Source organism: Hyperolius riggenbachi, chromosome 7, assembly GCF_040937935.1.
Source record: "Hyperolius riggenbachi isolate aHypRig1 chromosome 7, aHypRig1.pri, whole genome shotgun sequence".
Lineage (NCBI taxonomy): Eukaryota > Metazoa > Chordata > Amphibia > Anura > Hyperoliidae > Hyperolius > Hyperolius riggenbachi.
Genome location: NC_090652.1, coordinates 262,737,501 through 262,756,270, shown reverse-complemented (window position 1 = coordinate 262,756,270; position 18,770 = coordinate 262,737,501). Strand labels below are relative to the sequence as shown.

At 41.0% G+C, this 18,770-nt stretch overlaps 1 protein-coding gene and 1 long non-coding RNA gene across 2 annotated transcripts in view; one reads left to right on the top strand and one right to left on the bottom strand.

Annotated features, from left to right (window-relative positions):
- Positions 1-297: 297 nt before the first annotated feature.
- On the top strand, positions 298-13,076 carry LOC137525002 (uncharacterized). Its single transcript, XR_011022831.1, has 3 exons — positions 298-429; positions 11,238-11,346; positions 12,756-13,076. It is a non-coding gene; the product is annotated as an uncharacterized lncRNA (long non-coding RNA).
- The window catches only part of LOC137525001 (sodium channel protein type 2 subunit alpha-like), a 310,605-nt gene continuing 293,914 nt past the window's right edge, over positions 2,080-18,770 (bottom strand). Inside the window, exons 24-27 of the mRNA XM_068245618.1 lie at positions 15,026-15,161; positions 13,040-13,146; positions 11,644-11,914; positions 2,080-8,648 (exon numbers count right to left, since the gene is read on the bottom strand). Of these exons, the coding sequence (XP_068101719.1) occupies positions 7,456-8,648; positions 11,644-11,914; positions 13,040-13,146; positions 15,026-15,161 (1,707 nt within the window). The 3' untranslated portion in view covers positions 2,080-7,455. The remainder of the gene's footprint in view (positions 8,649-11,643; positions 11,915-13,039; positions 13,147-15,025; positions 15,162-18,770) is intronic.

Genomic DNA, 18,770 nt, shown 5'->3' with positions numbered 1-18,770 from the left:
ATATACTGTGAGTTTCTTTAAAGAACCTCTGTCATGAAAATCTCAAAATTTAAAATACATGTAAACATATACACATTTGAAGTAGGTTTCTTCCGGAGTAAAATGAGCCATAAATTACTTTTCTCCTATGGTGCTGTCACCTACAGTAAGTAGTAGAAATCTGACATCACATACATATTTTGGACTAGCCCATCTTTTCATGGGGGGTTTCTCAGGGTTTTCTTTATTTTTAAAAGCACTCAGTGAATGGCAGTTACCCCGTCCAACTGCCAAAGAAGTGTCCAGTGTGCAGGGAGGCTGGCCAGCATCAGTGTATACATTTTTTTAAGGGAGTGTATTTATAAAGACTAAAGGCCATGCTGAGAATCCCCCATGAAGAGATGAACTAACCCAAAGCCTGTCAGTAATGTCAGATTGCTACTACCTACTGTAAGTAACAGCAACATAGGAGAAAAGTAATTTATGTCTCATTTTACTCTAGAAGAAATCTACTTCTTATTTGTATGTGTTTTAAATGTTAAGATTTTCGCAAGTTCCTTTTTAAGCAATCCTGTAGCTGTTAGCTGTTAACTAAATGAGTGGTGCCTTATAACGTTACAGTGCTGACTGCTATCCCAGTAGGTATCTGAATTTGAATGAAAATATGACAAAGTTTGCCCGAAGCCTGGTCTTTCACTGGTGCAGAGGTCAGTCTGTGACATTAATGGGGGGAAATGTGTGACTGCCAATGAAAAGAGCATAATTGGAGCAAGAGGAGACATGTCATGTCCAAGAGAGGCATAGTCACTGGTGGGATATGGTTTGTGGTGCATCTCTTGAAAAACAAAGGCATGGTAATTTTTTGGAAGATGCATAGAGAGGATAGGATGAAGGATGTTATGGATAAAAAAGGCAGCTGTGGTGGGGGAAGGGGAATAGCAGAGGTATGACAATGCATGAGAGAAGGTATGCTATGGATACAAAAGAAATGGTGAAGGTGTTTGGGTGGGGCAGTGTGAGGCATGTCATGCACAAAAAAAATGAGAGTGGACCAGGATGAGACATGTCAAAGATTAGAAAGACATCTGTGGGTGGGTGTGTGGGGAAAAGTGGTCTGGTCCAGGCAGAGGAGGTGTATTTTGGACAGCAGAGGCATGGCTATGAGTGGGAGAGGGCATAGCCACGGCAGGGGGATAGGCATGTCATAGAACAGAAAGAAATGGGGAGAGATGTGCAGAGGTATGACAATGCATGAGAGAAGGTATGCTATGGATACGAAAGAAATGGTGAAGGTGTTTGGGTGGGTCAGTGTGAGGCATGTCATGCACAAGAAAAATGAGAATGGACCAGGATGAGACATGTCAAAGATTAGAAAGACATATCTGTGGGTGGGTGGGCGTGTGGGGAAAAGTGGTCTGGTCCAGGCAGAGGATGTGTATTTTGGACGGCAGAGGCATGGCTAAGAGAGGGAGAGGGCATAGCCACGGCAGAGGGATAGGCATGTCATAGAACAGAAAGAAATAGGGAGAGATGTGAGAGGGTCAGGATAAGGCATATTATGGACTTGAAGGACCAAGCTGTGGGTGTGTGTAGTTTGATTAAAGCTAAGGAAGCAAATTATGGGCAGCACATGCATGACCATGGGTGGGAAGGGGTATAGTCAGGACAGGGGGTGGTTCTTGCCATGAACCATGGGGAGAGAAAAGAGATGTCAAAAATGCAAGAGGCAAGACTGGAGGTGGAAGACGTTGTGAATGTATCTGTCAGTACACAGCACATCTCTATCAATGCAGCCTGTACTGTATGGATTGTGATGCACCACAGGACCGCTTTAACGAAAGAAACAACCTCAGTGCTCATCACTATGCCCCTGCTCCTCACTGTCCAATGGGCATGTCCTTTACTGAAGTATAGTCATGAAACGTTCAGATAGGTCTCAGACAGGCTAGCCATACTCCAAACCCACATTTAGTTACATGCTTGGAGTTCAGCTTTCAGTTTTTCCTTTGAGAAATGCAATTCAATTTCATCAAGTGAAACAAGAAAGGAGTCACAACACAAGTCTACAATACAAAATGTAATCTTTATTCTTTTGGCTTGTTTTTAATGTAGTTAGCTGTAATTTTAGGTAATAGCATTTTCCTGCATGCAGTTCACAGTACACTACAAGTCATTATTCCTGGAAAGCAAAGGAGTCTACATTGTAACGTCTGCATGTGTCCAAAACACAACTGAAGGTAAAATGGTGTCGTCGTAATCAAAGTCATGTTTCTTTTTTTCGAGAAATGAGGCATGTGGATCCCACACATTGGCTAAAACATTCCAGTGCAGCATGAAGTAACAATAATAGAATGAGTAATTCGGATAGACTCTAGAAAACAAATATAAACTGGACTTTAGGCTGACCTACAGCTTACCAGCCGTGGCTCAACTGTGTTTCCCAGAATGCTTTGTTGGGATTTTTAATAGGAGCATTCTGAGATTTGCAGCCTAAAGAGCACCTGTTAGCTACAAGGATGAGTATTTAATCAGAAAGAGAAATATACAAAAACAGTGTACTACAAATTAGAGGCACAGTGGATGTAGCCATTTGGAACTGTGGTACTATTCGTTATGAGATCTAACATTATAACCTCACTAGAAGCCCTTTATTTCACTGAGGGTTTTAAAGGATGACTGATTTCTGCAGTGGAAATGAACATTTAAGCTCGGGGAAAGTTGGTGATTGCTCTGTATTTTAGGATGACTCTTACTTAAGATTGTTTAGTGTTTATAGCGCTATCTTCTGCAATGCTTTACAGTTTATATCATTTTTTTACTTACTATCCCTCAGAGAGGCTCCCAATCTAGTCTCTACCATGGTCCATCATAGTCTAGGGTCAATTATTGGGGGAAACCAATTAACTTATCTGTATGTTTTTGAGATGAGGGAGGAAACCGGGGAGCCCAGAGGAAACTCAGGCAGGCACAGGGAGAACATACAAACTCTCTGGGTAATCTTCACTTTTTACAATGGTTTGGCCCAGAAGGTCCTGCTGTATTGTTGACTTGCTATGGCCACTTCATGGCTCTTCACTTGGGATTGAGATCTTCTAAGGTTCTGCAAGGCTGGAGAACATTGGAGAACTTAACTATTCCAGAAAGTCTGGGTTGGCTGGTTTGGAAAAATATGGGCATTCCAAATAAAACAAAAATAAAATAACGTTATAACCTCATTTGAAGCCCATTATTAAACGGGCCTTTAAAGAATGGATTATGTTTGCAGTTTTAATACACATTAAATCAATTGGAAAACTGACAATTGCTCTGCACTTAAGTATCATCGTGACTTACTCTCTATGAGTAAACATCACTTTTACAGTAGGTTGGTCCACAGGGTCTTGTATTATTGACAAGCTATGGCCATTTCAAGAATCTTCACCTGGGATCCAATTATCTTAAGGTTCCACATGGCACAGTGGAGAACACTATTCCAGAAAGTCATGCTTGGATTTCTGGTTAATTTTCTGCTACTAAGTGGCAATATCTTGAAACCCTCACCTGCATCATAGGCTACAGTAAAAATTGCTGGCTGCAACACGACAGTCCCATTATTACAGAAGTATGCATACATCTTCCATATAAAAATGTTATAGTAAGTAAAGGTGGATAAAGTAAAAGAAAAAAAAAATGTTTCAAGTGAATACATGCTACTGCAAACACATGACAACTGTTTTACTATCCTTCTAATGGTATTATATATGGTCTGTGACCTACACAAGGGTTCTGAGCCCCTGCCACCTTTTGGAAGACTGTTTACAAAAAATGCTGGATCATTAAAGTTTGCCACTGTTTTTTAGCTCTGTCTGGAAAACCTTAGTAAAATGTGTTCATCTATGTCCTTCTTGGGTTTTAGTAGATACTTCAGCCTGCCAAAGAGGCTACCCGCTTGTCCCTCAGCTGAAGAGAATGGTAGGGGGGGGGGGTGCAGAAAAGATGTGGGCACTCCACAAATGTTTTACATCTCATCTCCATCATGGGATGACACTGTAGTTGCTAAATTTACTTACACAGTATACTTATTTCATTGAAAGTCCGTATTTATATAAGGTATATGCTATATTATCTGGACATCAGTATGTTTTACTTGTTTTTGCTTATTAAACTTCTGTTTTGTCAAACGTGTCCATTAATAGCGTGTTTGGAGTTGACAAGGTTTTCGATGCACATGTTATGACCCTCATTATTTCTCTTCTCTCGGGAGGCTCTTTATCATTAACCTTGCACTGCTTAGTTTAGTTTAATCAAGATGCGTCAGTAGTTTCTGGCACCTAGGAGACCCAGTATGCACCAGTTAAATGTTTTCGAATATAAATTTAATATATCTATAGCTTTTTAATTCTTGATTACAAAACAGGGTTTTTTTCCTCCATCTAATTCTAAGATCAATTCATTTTTTTTCTTTTTTTTTTTTATTGAAATGCCCATATTTTCTAAACTGCCTTATTACATGTACAGACTTGGTATGTCAACACTATAATCTAGCCTAAAATAAATGTGCCGTTGTGTGCAAGGAAGGTAAGACATTTTGATACTGACCTGTGGAGCAGAGGTCAACTTTTCCACCTCTCAGATTATGGAAGCTGCAGTTACTCTTTAAGTACTTCACTCCTGCTATTGTTACCAAGAATGAACAGGAACCTGTTTATTTATTTGATCAACTGTAGTTGATCCAGCAGCATGTATGTGACTACCTCTTCACTACTGGTTTAAATTTACAGCCAGTGAGGCAAATGGCTTGGACAGCCAGTCATAGAAAGCCCTCTTGGTGTGCATAATAAACAGTCATGTCAACTTTTTGACTTCATTATTTCTAGGCACTTAGGCCCCACATTCTGTATCTGGCCACGCGTTTCTCTTTGTCATATTTTTTAAGTACAGCCTTTTTAATGTTTTATGCATGTGAAAACCAACAACCTTAATATAAATCATTTTATCCATGAGAACGACTTATGCTGAAAACCATGTTTCTATGGAGAATTTGTTAATATTTCTGTGCTCGTGGGCAATCATGTTTAATGCATAAAAAATGCAGACTTGTGTCTTGCTACTCCCATTATCTCCATCGTTGCTACTCCCAGGCGGGATCTATCTGATTGAAAACAATGGACTGTCTCTGTTCTACTTCCTCCGGTATAATGCCTGGGAACACAGACAAAGACAAACCTCTTTAAGATTTTTTTTGTATTTTTTTTATAACTGTTTTGTCAAAACAAGAAAGAGATTTGGTAATTCTGATACCTGAAATACTGATTTAGACAAAGGTTAATTTTAGTTATGGGCTCAATTTACTTAAGTCTAAGAATGTTGTGTAGGGAACAGGTGCTCTTTCACAGCCGCTGGGGAACAGTGGGCTGCCCAAATCCTTATTATGTAAGTAAGAAAACAAAAAAAACAACTCTATTCAACCCTTTTATCCAGCACCTTCTGAAATTACTTGTTGCTCAAGTATTTCTGGGTAATTTCTGAAATATGTTAAATCCCTGATGCAGGCATTTCTTACAATTTCTGCATATTTCGCCTGTTTTTTCTCTATTTTCTTAAGTTCACCTTTGATATATAGATATTTCTATTGTGCAAGCTGTGGTCCCCAATTCTACATTTTTTGTTTTCCACATTCAGCATGTGCACCGAAAAAAAAAATATAATAAAATAGCAAAAATTTACAACTCTCCTTCATGTCTTTTTTTATTATTTGCAAAGATCTCCAATTTAATAGTGCTAAGCATGGGCAAGTAAGAAAAGTGACCACAACATTAACCCCTGAAGTTTAGTTAATTTTTTTTCATCTCTTCTCTTATGTACAAAATGCTGAAAAATAAAGCTAAATGAATATTTACAGTATTTATATCATCTTCTGTTTTTTTTAAAAACTCCTGTGTCCTTGAACGCAGTTTGCAACATTTCCAATTTTGTGTCTACATCAATACAAAACACCCATAACAAAATTTTTAAAAAAATAACGAAATGCAAAAAGAAAAAAAAGAAAAAGAAAAAAAGATGGAATATAATATTAAGATAAGCTGCAAACTATTGCTTAACCCTTTCATACTGCAGATAAGCAGCAAAAGAGGTTAACAGCACAGAAATTAGACCATGTTGAACAATTTGTCTTGCTTAACCAACGGCGTATGGCTTTCTGTAATATACTGCTGGACGGTGGGGAAATAAAATATCGTAAGCAGCCCAGGCAATATGAACATGCACCTGTGATAGCGTCCAAACTATTTATATTGGTACAGAATATTTTTTTTTTCTCTATTATTTTCCAGAAGCTTGCAAACTACACATAATGTGGTACGTATTTGATGCAATGAATATTGTGCCCAAATCATTATTTCCTTGCTCAAACATCTACCACATAGCAACGGAACTATTTACATACTATAACATAGGCAATTCCATTGGCTTGTACAATGTCAACCTCGCTGACAAGCTGAAGATGGCCAAAAACAATAATGCAGGATAAAGCCTAAAAAAATGGATTTTGGTCAACCTGTGCTGTCAGATAAATTAATTTCACTTAATTAGTGAAATGTAATTTACGGTAGGAAGCACTACAGTTTTGCTTTTTTTCTTGCATAAAAAAATGATTCCATATTCCCCCCCTAACGTGGGGCTAAACGGGGGAAAACAGGCACATTTTAACTCCTGTGTATGTGACATTGCATGAGCTGTTAAGCACCCCCCAAAAAATCATGTCACATAGTAATAATTTAGTTTCTCGTAGCGCTATTTTTTATTTTTTTTTTACTTTTACATTTTTTTCCCATGCATGACCTATGAGCCTGGCATGCTTCATGCAATCATTTTTCTTTGTATATGTTATAGAGGAAGATACTGAAGAACACCTGGTCCTCATACCTTTGAAGTGGTAATTATCAGCTCCTTCCCCAACATAAAACCCATTTACAAAAATAGTCGCATATAATCGTAGAGAACCTATGAATTCAAAAAAAGGATGAATCCATAAACATAGAACTTGTAAACATATGGCAAGTATGGCAGTTGAAATGCAAACAGTGGATACAAGTAGTTTACTAAAGTGTTCAACACACACGAAAGAAAAAAAAAACAAGAGGTTTGTATCCCACAAAATGGTCCCCATTCCACACAGTCTGAGTAGCCATTTTGACTATCCCCTTCAGCAGTGTCAGCTGGGATGTCAACCCCTTTACTTCCTCTAAGGGGCCGGCAAAACATCCTTGGGCGATGCATTGCAAGCCTCAGCAGCAGTGAAGAGGTTAAAACAGTAACCTCCAGTCAAGGGGCGTTGAGCGTTTTTGTCGTCCATTCCTGACAGGGGGTCACTGTCGTATTGTAGGCACTGACCATAAGTACATAATTTTAAGAACTGTCAGTTTGGCATAATTCTTTTAAAGGAGTCCTGCTGACATAAAAATGTTCACAGGCTGTAAACATTTTGCCACACAAACGCTACTTCTTACGCTCCCTGACATCTTTTCCTCTGTCTTCTTTCTCTATTTTGTCTTTTTCATGTTTTTCTTTGTCTGGTTTTGTAACACTATCGTAGGATGGGGGAGATGTTGTAGATGGTGTAATGTCTATTTTGTCCGTTGTAGAGTTCCCATTGAGTCGGTCGCTCAGCATGTCTTTCCGTGTTATTAAACTGTCTCCATCTTTGTCTTTATGAGTGTACATAAAGGAAGCACGTTTTATGGTCTTCCTCAAAATATAAGATCGGTAGGCTCGCTGGATCACAATCGCAGACAGCTCTTCTTGTTTTCTACGTAACGTAGAGGTGATAGGTTCATAAGAGACCTTTGAAGGGTTGGAGGCCATGAACCGTTCCTCCATTGGTGCTCGAAGATTGTCCATTTCATCTCCTTCACCCAACACACGCTTTGTGAAAGCAAATAATATGTCGAGGCAGTGAATTCTATCACCACTTACCATTGGAAGATCCATTGCAATAAGCTGTACAGCGTTTGGTTTTGGTATACGAAGAGGTGGATCCAGCGCATCGGCAAAGTCTGGCAATTTATTATACTGGATAAACTGTGAGGCATCCGAATCAAACTTTTCCCAGACTTCGTAGAACATTTCAAAATCATCCTCTCCAAGAGGTTCTGCACTTTCCTCTGTTGCAACGCCAAAGTTTTCCAGAATGACAGCAATGTACATGTTTACCACCACTAAAAATGATATGATGATATAACTTACGAAGAAGAAGATCCCAACAGATGGATTGCCACAATCCCCTTTTACAGAACTTCCAGGGTGTTCTGCAAGTGGGTCACAGTCTGGTGCTTTACTGTTGAGAATTGGTGCCAATAAGCCATCCCAGCCAGCTGATGTTGTGATCATGAACAAACAAATCATGCTGTTGCCAAAAGTTTCAAAATTGAACATATCATCAATGCCACTTTCTTTCTTAACGTAGGCAAAGTTTGACATTCCAAAGATAGCATAAATGAACATCACAAGGAAAAGCAGCAGGCCTATATTGAACAAAGCAGGAAGCGACATCATTAAAGCAAACAACAAAGTACGAATGCCTTTCGCCCCTTTGATGAGACGCAGGACACGTCCTATTCTGGCCAATCTGATCACTCTGAACAGAGTTGGTGATACAAAGTATTTTTCAATGAGATCAGCTAAGAACATGCCTGTGGAAAAGAGATGGAAAAACAAAATTAGTACAGCTGTATCACAATAAATGAAGTTTTCACACAATAGGAGTAAATTCATGTTTTAATTAACTCTTCCTACAATATCAATGATTTTGAGAATGGATTAAGTTTATACCTGACTTTGAACAGCGATAAAAAATAATCATAATTTTTGATCAAACTGGGGTTGATTTCTTAAAGAACCTTGATTCTTTAACCACCCTGGCATTCGTTTAATCGCGGCCATGCGGCCGCGGTTGGCTTTGGTTTTTTTTAAACGTGTCTACGTTGGTGTAGCTAGCATTTGGCTAGCTACACTTTGCCCCCAAGTCCGCCGGCACTGTCCCCCTCACTCTGCTCGCCGCCGCCGATATTTACCTGGCCGTGATCCCGCGATGGCTGAGACTTCCGCCATAGCTTCAGGCATTGCTTTGGCTAAGATCAGGCATGGCGTCTGATGTCATGAGCAGTTCCAATCGCCGCCATAGCGACCCCTGGAGGCTATGGAAAGCTGCGCCGGCGCGGGCTCCGGGGGTATGTATAAAACAGCACAATCGGGGGGATCAGAGCGGGCCGGTGGCGATCGGAGGGGTGATGTAGCTAGCCAAGTGCTAGCTACACCCCCTCCGAAAATTTGGTGTAAAAAGACCCTCCAGGAGCTGAGCAATCCACTTCGGTGGTAATGGACGAGCTGAGCTCGTCATCACCGCCAAGGTGATTAAAGGACCACTATCGCAAAAAAAAAAGTAGGCACTTAAAAATGGACAGAATCGGTTTTGGGCCAGTCCATTTCCTCATGGGTATTCTCAGGGTTTTCTTCATTTTCAACAGCATATCCTCAACAGCAGTTGCAAAGTCTAACTAGTTTGCAAGTGAGTAGGGAGGCTTGCTGGTATCTTACTATTTAGGCAGTTAAACTGCTGCTCAAGAAATTTTGTTGAAAACAAAGAAAACCCTGAAAATCCCCCCGAGGAGATGGACTGGCCCAAAACCTGTCGGTTCTGTCAGATTTTAACAGACTACTTTTTTTTCTGCGATAATGGTCCTTTAAAGCACTTACTGAATGGCAGTTGCTCAATCCTCCTGCCAAAACAGAATCTTTATATAGATTCTTCCATGAAAGTGCTATTATAAAGAATAACGGAAATAATGAGAACCCTACATGGACAGATGGACTAGTTAAACATCTGTCAGATTTGTATTGCTTACTGTCAGTGACAGCAACATGGGAAAAAAAGTAATTTATATTACATTTTACTCTGGGAGAAATGTACTTCTTATAAGTATACATATATTTACAATTTTACAGTTCTGTTTTTTGCAATAGTGGTCCTTCAAGGCTCCTTTGGTTCCTAGGTCACTTGTGTTTTGTGGCTCAAATGAACCTTGGTTATAAACCCTACACTGTTCAATGTCCCTTCATAGAAGTCATTCATTAAAGAACAAGCGACACCCATGCTAACCTAGAAATAAAAAACACATATATAAGTAGATAAATACTACTTCTACTTACATAACAGATGTATTGTGCTATCCACGTAATGATTCCTGTGAATTTTATAAAGGAAAAGCAGAAAATCCTATTCTAGGCAGTAGCCATCTTGCCAAGCTAATGCTGACATCATATCCTCCCTGACTCTTGTTTTCCCCCCTCCCTTCTCTTGCTCATTGTGTAGTCATTAGCTGCCCTCCTCCCAGAGTCCTCAGACACTCCCACTGAGGTGTATAATAACAACTGCACTGTCTTTTTTATTTACACATCCAATCACTGAGTCACCTCAGCCTTGATGTAAACACAAGTAATCAGAGGGTGTTTCTGATAAGGAGCTAGGCAGGGAAATAAATGGAAGAGGAGGAATATATTATAGATAAAAAGAACTCCCAGCATTCAACTCTTTGGCACTGTTTGGCACTAGGGCCAGTGCTCCTAAAGTATGTGATAACTACAAACCATAACAGCAGAAAAAGTTTTGAAAGTTTTGAATGCAGGATTAGCATCTTTATCACTTAATACACTCAAACCAGTTGCTGTTGAAATTTGATTTTTATGGTGACAATACCGCTTTAAGATAGGCCTACAATGAAAACATGGCAGTAGGGTAAACACCATGGGGTTAACATGGTACGTGGAGTAAATTCACCAAGAATTTGTTGAATTTACCTTTCTGCACCAGACAAGAATGTTTTCATGTTTGTGTGATGACTGAAGGAGTTAGAATAACTGAGCCATTTGAAAGTGCTCTGTCTATAGCCAAAATCCCCACCTTCTTTTGGAAATGAGCCCACCTTTATTGTTTCTAACATATACTTACTTCCAAGACTTCATTTTATAATTTGGTACATGCAGTAGATTTCTTTTGATCTTTTTACTAGAGTAAGCGGGTCCGACTTTATTTTCTCTGGCCTGGTTTTAAATTTCAAGTCCAATATGGGTCATGTTTAAAAAAAAAACTATACCCCACACCTTAAGGTGCCCCATCTTGAGACAAATATTCATAATGTGAAATAAATACGTTCGTTTTTAGTTTTCAACCAGTAATTATGTGGTACTGATACGTTCTCCTTCTCCCTTTCTTTGTTCCCAAGAATCGTTGCAGGCGGGATACCCACTCTCGTAGGCCTCTGTGCCACTGGAGATTAAATGAAAAAAGTGGCAAGGAGGAGAAAACACAATTGGTCATAATTTCACCACTAGGTAAAGAATGAAATATAGTATTTAGAATCATTGTTGATTTGTCATATGTTCTTATGGTGGCAGGTGTGGAGAGGGACTAGGAACTTTTTCATATTCCTGTAATTCCCTTTCAGGTCTTCTTTTGGGATTTTAAATCATTATCAGGCAAAACATCCATCCCCAAATGTTGTGGTGTGCCCTGCGGCCTCCTTCTATTGGTACAAGCCCAAACCATGCACATTTCTTGAGATCAATACATAAAATGTTCTTACCACCATCATTGTTCTTCTTAGTTAGCTACAGATATTTTGTACCTACCTACGATGGAGAGAATGACCACCACAAAATCAAATATATTCCATCCCATTGTGAAGTAGTAATGTCGTAGGGAGATCAGCTTGAGGACACATTCCCCAGTGAAGAGAACAATGAAGACCGCATTAACCCAGTACAAGATGTTCTCCATGTCCTTAGTCTGGTCATCAGTTTCTATCATCATGGTTACCATGTTCAAGCAAATCAGAACCATAATGGTGATGTCGAAGGGTTGCATGGACACGAAATCAAAAACGGCACCTTGGAATTTATTCTGAAACACAGACAATAAGACATTATTTCATATCTCAATTCTATTACAAGGTTAACCATTTCCTGACCGCTTGTAGTAAATCCTACGCTGCACTTGTGTCTGTCTAAGCCTGATGCGGCGTAGGACTTACGCCGCCCGCTGTCTCCGCTCCAGCCGAATCGTACGCACCCGAGAGGGGAGCTTAAGCTGTTCTATGACAGCTGACATCTCCTCTCAGTGATGAGGAGCCAATCATCAGTGATCAGGAGGCATCGTGATTGGCTCCTGATCACATGTTCAATACAATCGGGGGCGGATCGTGGTTATCACTGTTAGAGCTGCTGGGGTAGGGGGGAAGAAGTGGATCCACTCACCTTCCTGATGTTCCCCCAGCGATCGGCGCCCCCCTCCACTCTGGCCGGCATCCCCGCTCGCTCTGACGTAGGTGTCGGGTCCCGGCTTGATGACGTCATCAAGCCGCGACCCAGGACTTAGCTCCAGTACGAGCAGGGATGCTGGCCAGAGTGCAGGGATCCACAGCTGCTCATTGCTGGGTCCTGGGAGGTGAGTAAAGTCTGCCTGCAATACGGGGGCGACACCTGGCCACACTGGGGACACCATATCAAGCTTAGCCTACCAGGGATCCAGCTGCCTGACTCTCCCAAACACCCCCCCCCCCCATATAAAATTGCCTGGTCCTTAAGGGGGGGGGGGGGGGGGTTAGGCAGCTGGTCCCGAAAGTGTTAAACTTAACTTAATGATTAAAATTGCTTAAATTTTACAATGCATATGTTATTTAGTCAATGTTTGCCCATTGTAAAAACTTTCCTCTCCCTGATTTACATTCCTACATTTATCGTAGGTGGCGACATTACTGTTGGCAAGGAGCATCACTTCGAAATGCATGTTTGTTATGTGTTGCGAGTAGAAACAACACCTGATCTCCCAGAGTGCACAGAGAGTAGAAGGCTGCATAACAAAATGCCCTAGGCTAAACTTCACTGAACCAATATACTGAAACAGACACGTATAGGAAATGTTTCTGACACTGAAACCAGCTAAATTAATATACAATTGGGTATCCTGAATAATGTTTTACATTCTTCTATATGTAGTTGCTCTGCCACTTTAAAGTAAATGCCTCACCTGTGGCCTAGGAACAGGCTTTTGTGGTTTTTTGGATCCTAGCTTTTTCATAGCATTGTAATATTTCTTTTGTTCTTCTGTCATGAAGATATCTTGACCTCCGAATTATAGGAAGAAAATAAAAAATGGTTATGACAAAAGAAGTGTTTGATTTCAGACTTACTATGGTGCCACTCATTAGCTGCCCACATGCTTCCTCACTGTGCCTGCGGGGCCCTGGCCACACGTGTCCATCGGTTGCGTGTGTCTTCGCTCATGCTGCCATCGCCGGGAGTGTTCTGCACATGCGCAATATGAGAAAATCTCATACTGTGCATGCACAGGATGCGCCCAGCACAGTGACCATCAACTGGCTGAGTGGTCAGAAACAAGACTGAGTCGCTACAGGGGACCGGAGGATCAGTTTGTCCTGAAGCGGGCACAGGGCAGCTGCAGTGGGCTTAGCGCCGGTTAGTGAATCAAGCCCACTATGGACAAGACTGAAATAGTAGTCTTCCCACCTCACAACTCAATGCCCCTGCCAGATATCACTATTTCTGTTGTCACTTCCATAACACCTGTCCCCCAGGTTCACTGTCTAGGTGTAATTTCGGACTCAAGGTTCACATTCAAACCACACATTGACAAACTATCCTCCTCTTGTCGCTTCCACCTAAAAAACATCTCCCGCATCCGCCCTTTTTTAACACAGGACACTACCAAACTTCTGGGGCATGTCCTGATTATTTCCCAACTAGACTACTGCAGCTCTCTGCTCTGCGGCCTCCCTGCTAACCGTTTAGCCCGCTACAGTTTATCATGAACTCTGCTGCACAACTCATCCACCTCTCCTCCCGCTTCTCCAGCCCAATCCCCCTCTGCCAATCCCTTCACTGGCTGCCAGTTACACAAAGGATACAATTTAAAATTCTTACTCTCGCCTACAAAGCTCTCCACAACCTAGCTCCTTCCTATCTTACTCAGCTTATTTCCAGATACCATCCTACACGCAATCTGTGCTCTGCTAACGATATCCTTCTGTCTTCTTCCCTGATCACCTCTTCCCACTCCCGCTTGCAAGACTTCTCTCGATCCTCTCCCCTCCTCTGGAACACTCTCCCTCAACACATCCACCACTCACCCACACTTACTCTCGCCTACAAAGCTCTCCACAACCTAGCTCCTTCCTATCTTACTCAGCTTATTTCCAGATACCATCCTACACGCAATCTGTGCTCTGCTAACGATATCCTTCTGTCTTCTTCCCTGATCACCTCTTCCCACTCCCGCTTGCAAGACTTCTCTCGATCCTCTCCCCTCCTCTGGAACACTCTCCCTCAACACATCCACCACTCACCCACACTTACTATTTTTAGGCGCAATCTGAAAACGCACCTCTTCAGGCAAGCATACTCTCTTACCTAGGACCCTGGCCACTAACCACCATTTCTACCACTCCACACACAGCTTCCCTTTACCTACTGTCCTATACCGTAAATGTTTAGACTGTAAGGCCTTTTGGCCAGGGCTCTCTTCCTCTTTTGTCCCACAATGCTGTGTAATGGGTGTACATACCCCCCACCTTTTCTAAAAACATGTAGTTAATTTGTTCACTGTATTAGCTGTTATACCCTCTTGTCTTGTATCAAGTGTTGTATTGTATACTCTGTATTGTTATACCTTATATGCTATTGTACAACGCCACGGAAGATGCTGGCGATATATAAATCAACAATGATAATAATAACAATAATAATAATCTCATAATTATTAGCATATTTGAAGTAAAGTAGAAAGTTGGCACTGAGCCAAAAAAGTTCTATGGGAAACAAAAATGTTGACAGATATCCGCTGTAGGCAGAAGTACTTTGTTACTAAAATGCCTTTACATGTCCGTGGTGTACGGATACGAACACACAGAATACCTATAGATGTCTGTGGCAGTCTAAGGATTAATTGCATGAAGGGACATCATTATGATTGACAATAAACCCATAATACTTATCTTCTTTTTCTGTTGATTGAAATTATCAATAATGACACCAATAAAAAGATTGAGTGTGAAGAAGGATCCAAAGATGATGAAGATGACAAAATAGAGGTACATGTACAAGTTGTCTTCGTACTTTGGTTGTTCGTTCACCTAGAAATGAGCACAGATTTAATGGATATTACAAACAGTCCACACATGAGAAATGTTACTTGTGATTGCTTTTTGTTGTTTGCCCCATTCCAACTACGTTGGCATTGAATTGGATATTTTTGAAGCAAAATTAACTTGCTCCACATTTAATATATAGGTCAAACAAGTGAGTGATCAATCCATAACAACAGAATTAGCACTTTTTCTACAAATGTGTTTGGGGGAAAGTATGATATGTTACAAGAGTGGTGGTAAACGGGTCATATTCAAAATAGAAAACTGTTAGCAGTGTGGTCCCGCAAGGGTCAGTACTAGGTCCAATCATTTTCAATCTATTTATTCATAACCTAGCAGTTGGAATACAGAGTAATGATGCCATATTTGCAAACAGTGGCGTAGCTAAGCAGCTATAGGCTACAGTGCGAGTTTTACATGCCCACCCTATACATAACAATTGACACGGCGCACCAAAACCTGCCAAGGACAACCACAGTGTCAGAGGTGCAAAAAGGGGATGGGGAACACCTTGTTAATTATTATTATCATTCAACGCATCTATAGAAAGTGATTATTACAGCACAGGACCAATAAAGAGCTAACACTGCAGTTGAGGGAGGGCCCTATGGGCCCCTCTCTGCAACTCCTATTACTACATCACTGTTTGCAAATGATACAAAATTATGAAGAATTATAAACACTAAGCAGAATAGTGAAGAACTTAAAGATTCAAAGCTTGCAGAGAAATCTTGTACAGTTAGACATTAAAGGTGTCACCTAAACAACTTTTAGTGTTATGTCTTGGGGTGATTTAGTGATGTAATCCCCATTGAATGCCATGGACCTTGGAAGATATTCTATGACAGTATTGAGAAATATTAAGTATGCTGTACTGTCAGGAAAGGCTTCTAGACTGTCTTTTTTTCCAGCTCATTATAAAGTAATGAAACTGTCACTATCTCTCTTTCAGAAAGGTAGGAAAGTCCAAGGATCGGCTAGCACACCAGGCTTCTTAAGAGCAAAACATATTAATTCTTCATTGCATGTGTCAAATCACCATGTGTTGACAATTGGTTTGGGGCCATGCAGGGTCCCCTTCCTCAGAACAGTACAGACATATATCTGCACTGTTCTGAGGAAGGAGTCCCTGCGTGGCCCTGAAACAATTGTCAACATATGGTGCGTTGACTAATGCGTTGAAGAATAAATACAGTATGTTTGTTTTTCTAGCCGATCCTTGGACTTTCCTATTGTACTTAGGGTGTTGCTTTGCACCCATGGTTATGCACCCAACTGATACCACTCCCAACCTCTGTACTCTATCTTTCAGGAAGGTAAACATGGCAATATTGTGACGGCGGTTTGTGAACAATATTCATCAACTTGTTTGTCTCGTTCTATCACAGAGAATGAATCACCTATTATGTGATGTCCTGGTGTAAGAAGACATTTCTATGTGTATGGCTGATGTGTATGATTGAATTTTGTATTAAAGGAACACTATCGCTTAATATGTTTTTTTTTTTCAATCAATATGGGAAATGTTTGAGAAGTGCTGCTAAGTACTGGTGTATACATTTGAATACTTATCTCTTTTTTCACATATAGTTCTGTTTACATTGTTTAGATATAGTTATGGCATATTATATATCTGCATCTAAAAGAGGTTTAAATGCTTTCCTTGAATTTAAGGACACCCACAGCTATGGATACCAGTTAATTCCCATCAAAGTTGATCCAGGCATTTTATCTGACTGCCACCTGGAGCCAAGCAGGATTTAGTTTTTTACCCTTAAAGTTTAATTGGCCCAAGCCTTGTAAAAGTTTCTATTTGCCTACCCCTGGATCAATGGGGTTTTGTGAGAAAAATTAACCTAATGTTTGCTTATTTATTTTCTAATTGCAACAAAAAAAAGAACGGATTCCGGAACACCAAATCAGAGATTCTTTATTCAAGCACGGCACAGATACAGATTACAACAGGTAAAAAACGCCTGTGGGCTGGTGCACACCAAAAACCGCTAGCGGATCCGCAAACACTAGCAGTTTTTGAAGCTGTTTTTTGTTATAATTTAAGTAGGCCTCAGTTATTTGGACTGAGTTTTAGGTAAAAGGCTTGTTCGCAGAATATACCTTTAAATAGAGGTTTTCGTGATGCAGGCAGAAGCATCTCAGTGTCTGCTTGAAGCAAATGATACAAGCAGATACTGAGAAGATGTTCCTAGTCCAAGGTCTTAGGCCTACACTGCCCCAGACAAATGGACTACGGGAACAATCAACATGGGCCATATTTATAAAACAACATTCTTGCAACTAGGGCATAATATCTTATTGAATATTAATCGAGTAGGTGTGTGTCCTGACATCACAAGGGATCTGAACCAATCATAGATGGCTCAGTGAGGTCACATTTAACTCTTTCTGGTTCATATAAAGAGTTAGCATGGAGGGAAAAGGGGGGCACTCTACTTTTCAGCTATCCGGCTCTCTATGCTTCCTAGTTAGAATACTAGCTTCCTGTATGTATGCTGTAAATATATGTGATGTACATAGGACTTAGGAAAGACTATTTATACTTTGAAGAAATCAAACTGTAACACAAGATGCTTAATAAACCCCTTTGAAAGGTGAAGAAGGCTGTCTCCGCTCTATCTCCTGTATGCTGTCGCTGTGAGTTGCAGCTCTGATGAGTTGCTGGTGCCGGAGCTAAAGGTGATTTATTACAGTTGGTGCCGTGAAAACCCTAGGCCAATCCCAGGTCGTTGATTGGTGATCCAGGTGGGCACAAGAGTCAGTCTAATTGAGACTTCTCGAAGCAGCGACTTAGATCTCTGTGAGGCAAGCACAAGAGAACAGGAGAAGCTCAGAGCGAGCTGAGCTGGAAGAGTTAAGAGCGGACTACGGAGGCCAGAGACGAGAAGTGCAAAGCTTATCAAGCAGAGATAAGCTCTGTGCGGAGTGAGTCGGGAAAATCCCAGCGGCAGGGTCGATGTGGGCGCCCTAATTGGAGTGGACGTACACCACACATAGGGGAAGGCAGTCCAAGAGAATGGGTTTGGCCAGATCCCATTAGGACCTTCAGCGCATCCAACGCCTGTGAGGAAAACTTGGGCCAAGATTGCTGGGAGACTCAGAGCTCGTTTCTGGTACAGAGGCCACACACCGCAAGAGGTTTTGATAAGGCGAGTATGGTGTTATACATGTTTTCTTTTACTTGTCAGTGCGGCGCCCCCCCCTGCAGCAGAGGCGAGGGGGCTGTGTGTCTGTGTGTGTGTCTCTCTCTCTCATGTTCTATGGGTTATATTCCTTGGAGTTTGGGAGAGAGAGAGACAGAGAGATGAAGTTGTTTTTTTACCCTTTGCCTTTCTGTGAAGCTGCAATACGGCATGTCATTTTTTACGTGTTTTTTTTCGAGCTTAGTAAGGCGTGCATAACAGTGAAAATGTTTTCTTGTCCATGAGTTATCTGTTTAGTGAGGTTTTTCGTTTCGCATTCCTGAGAGAAGGATATGAAGCTGCGCTTTAGCTAGTAGTTCCGTTCGTACGGTTATGAGTTATGCCCTCTCGTGTGGGAGGGGTGATTAATGTTCGAGGTGTGTAACATTCCAGAGCG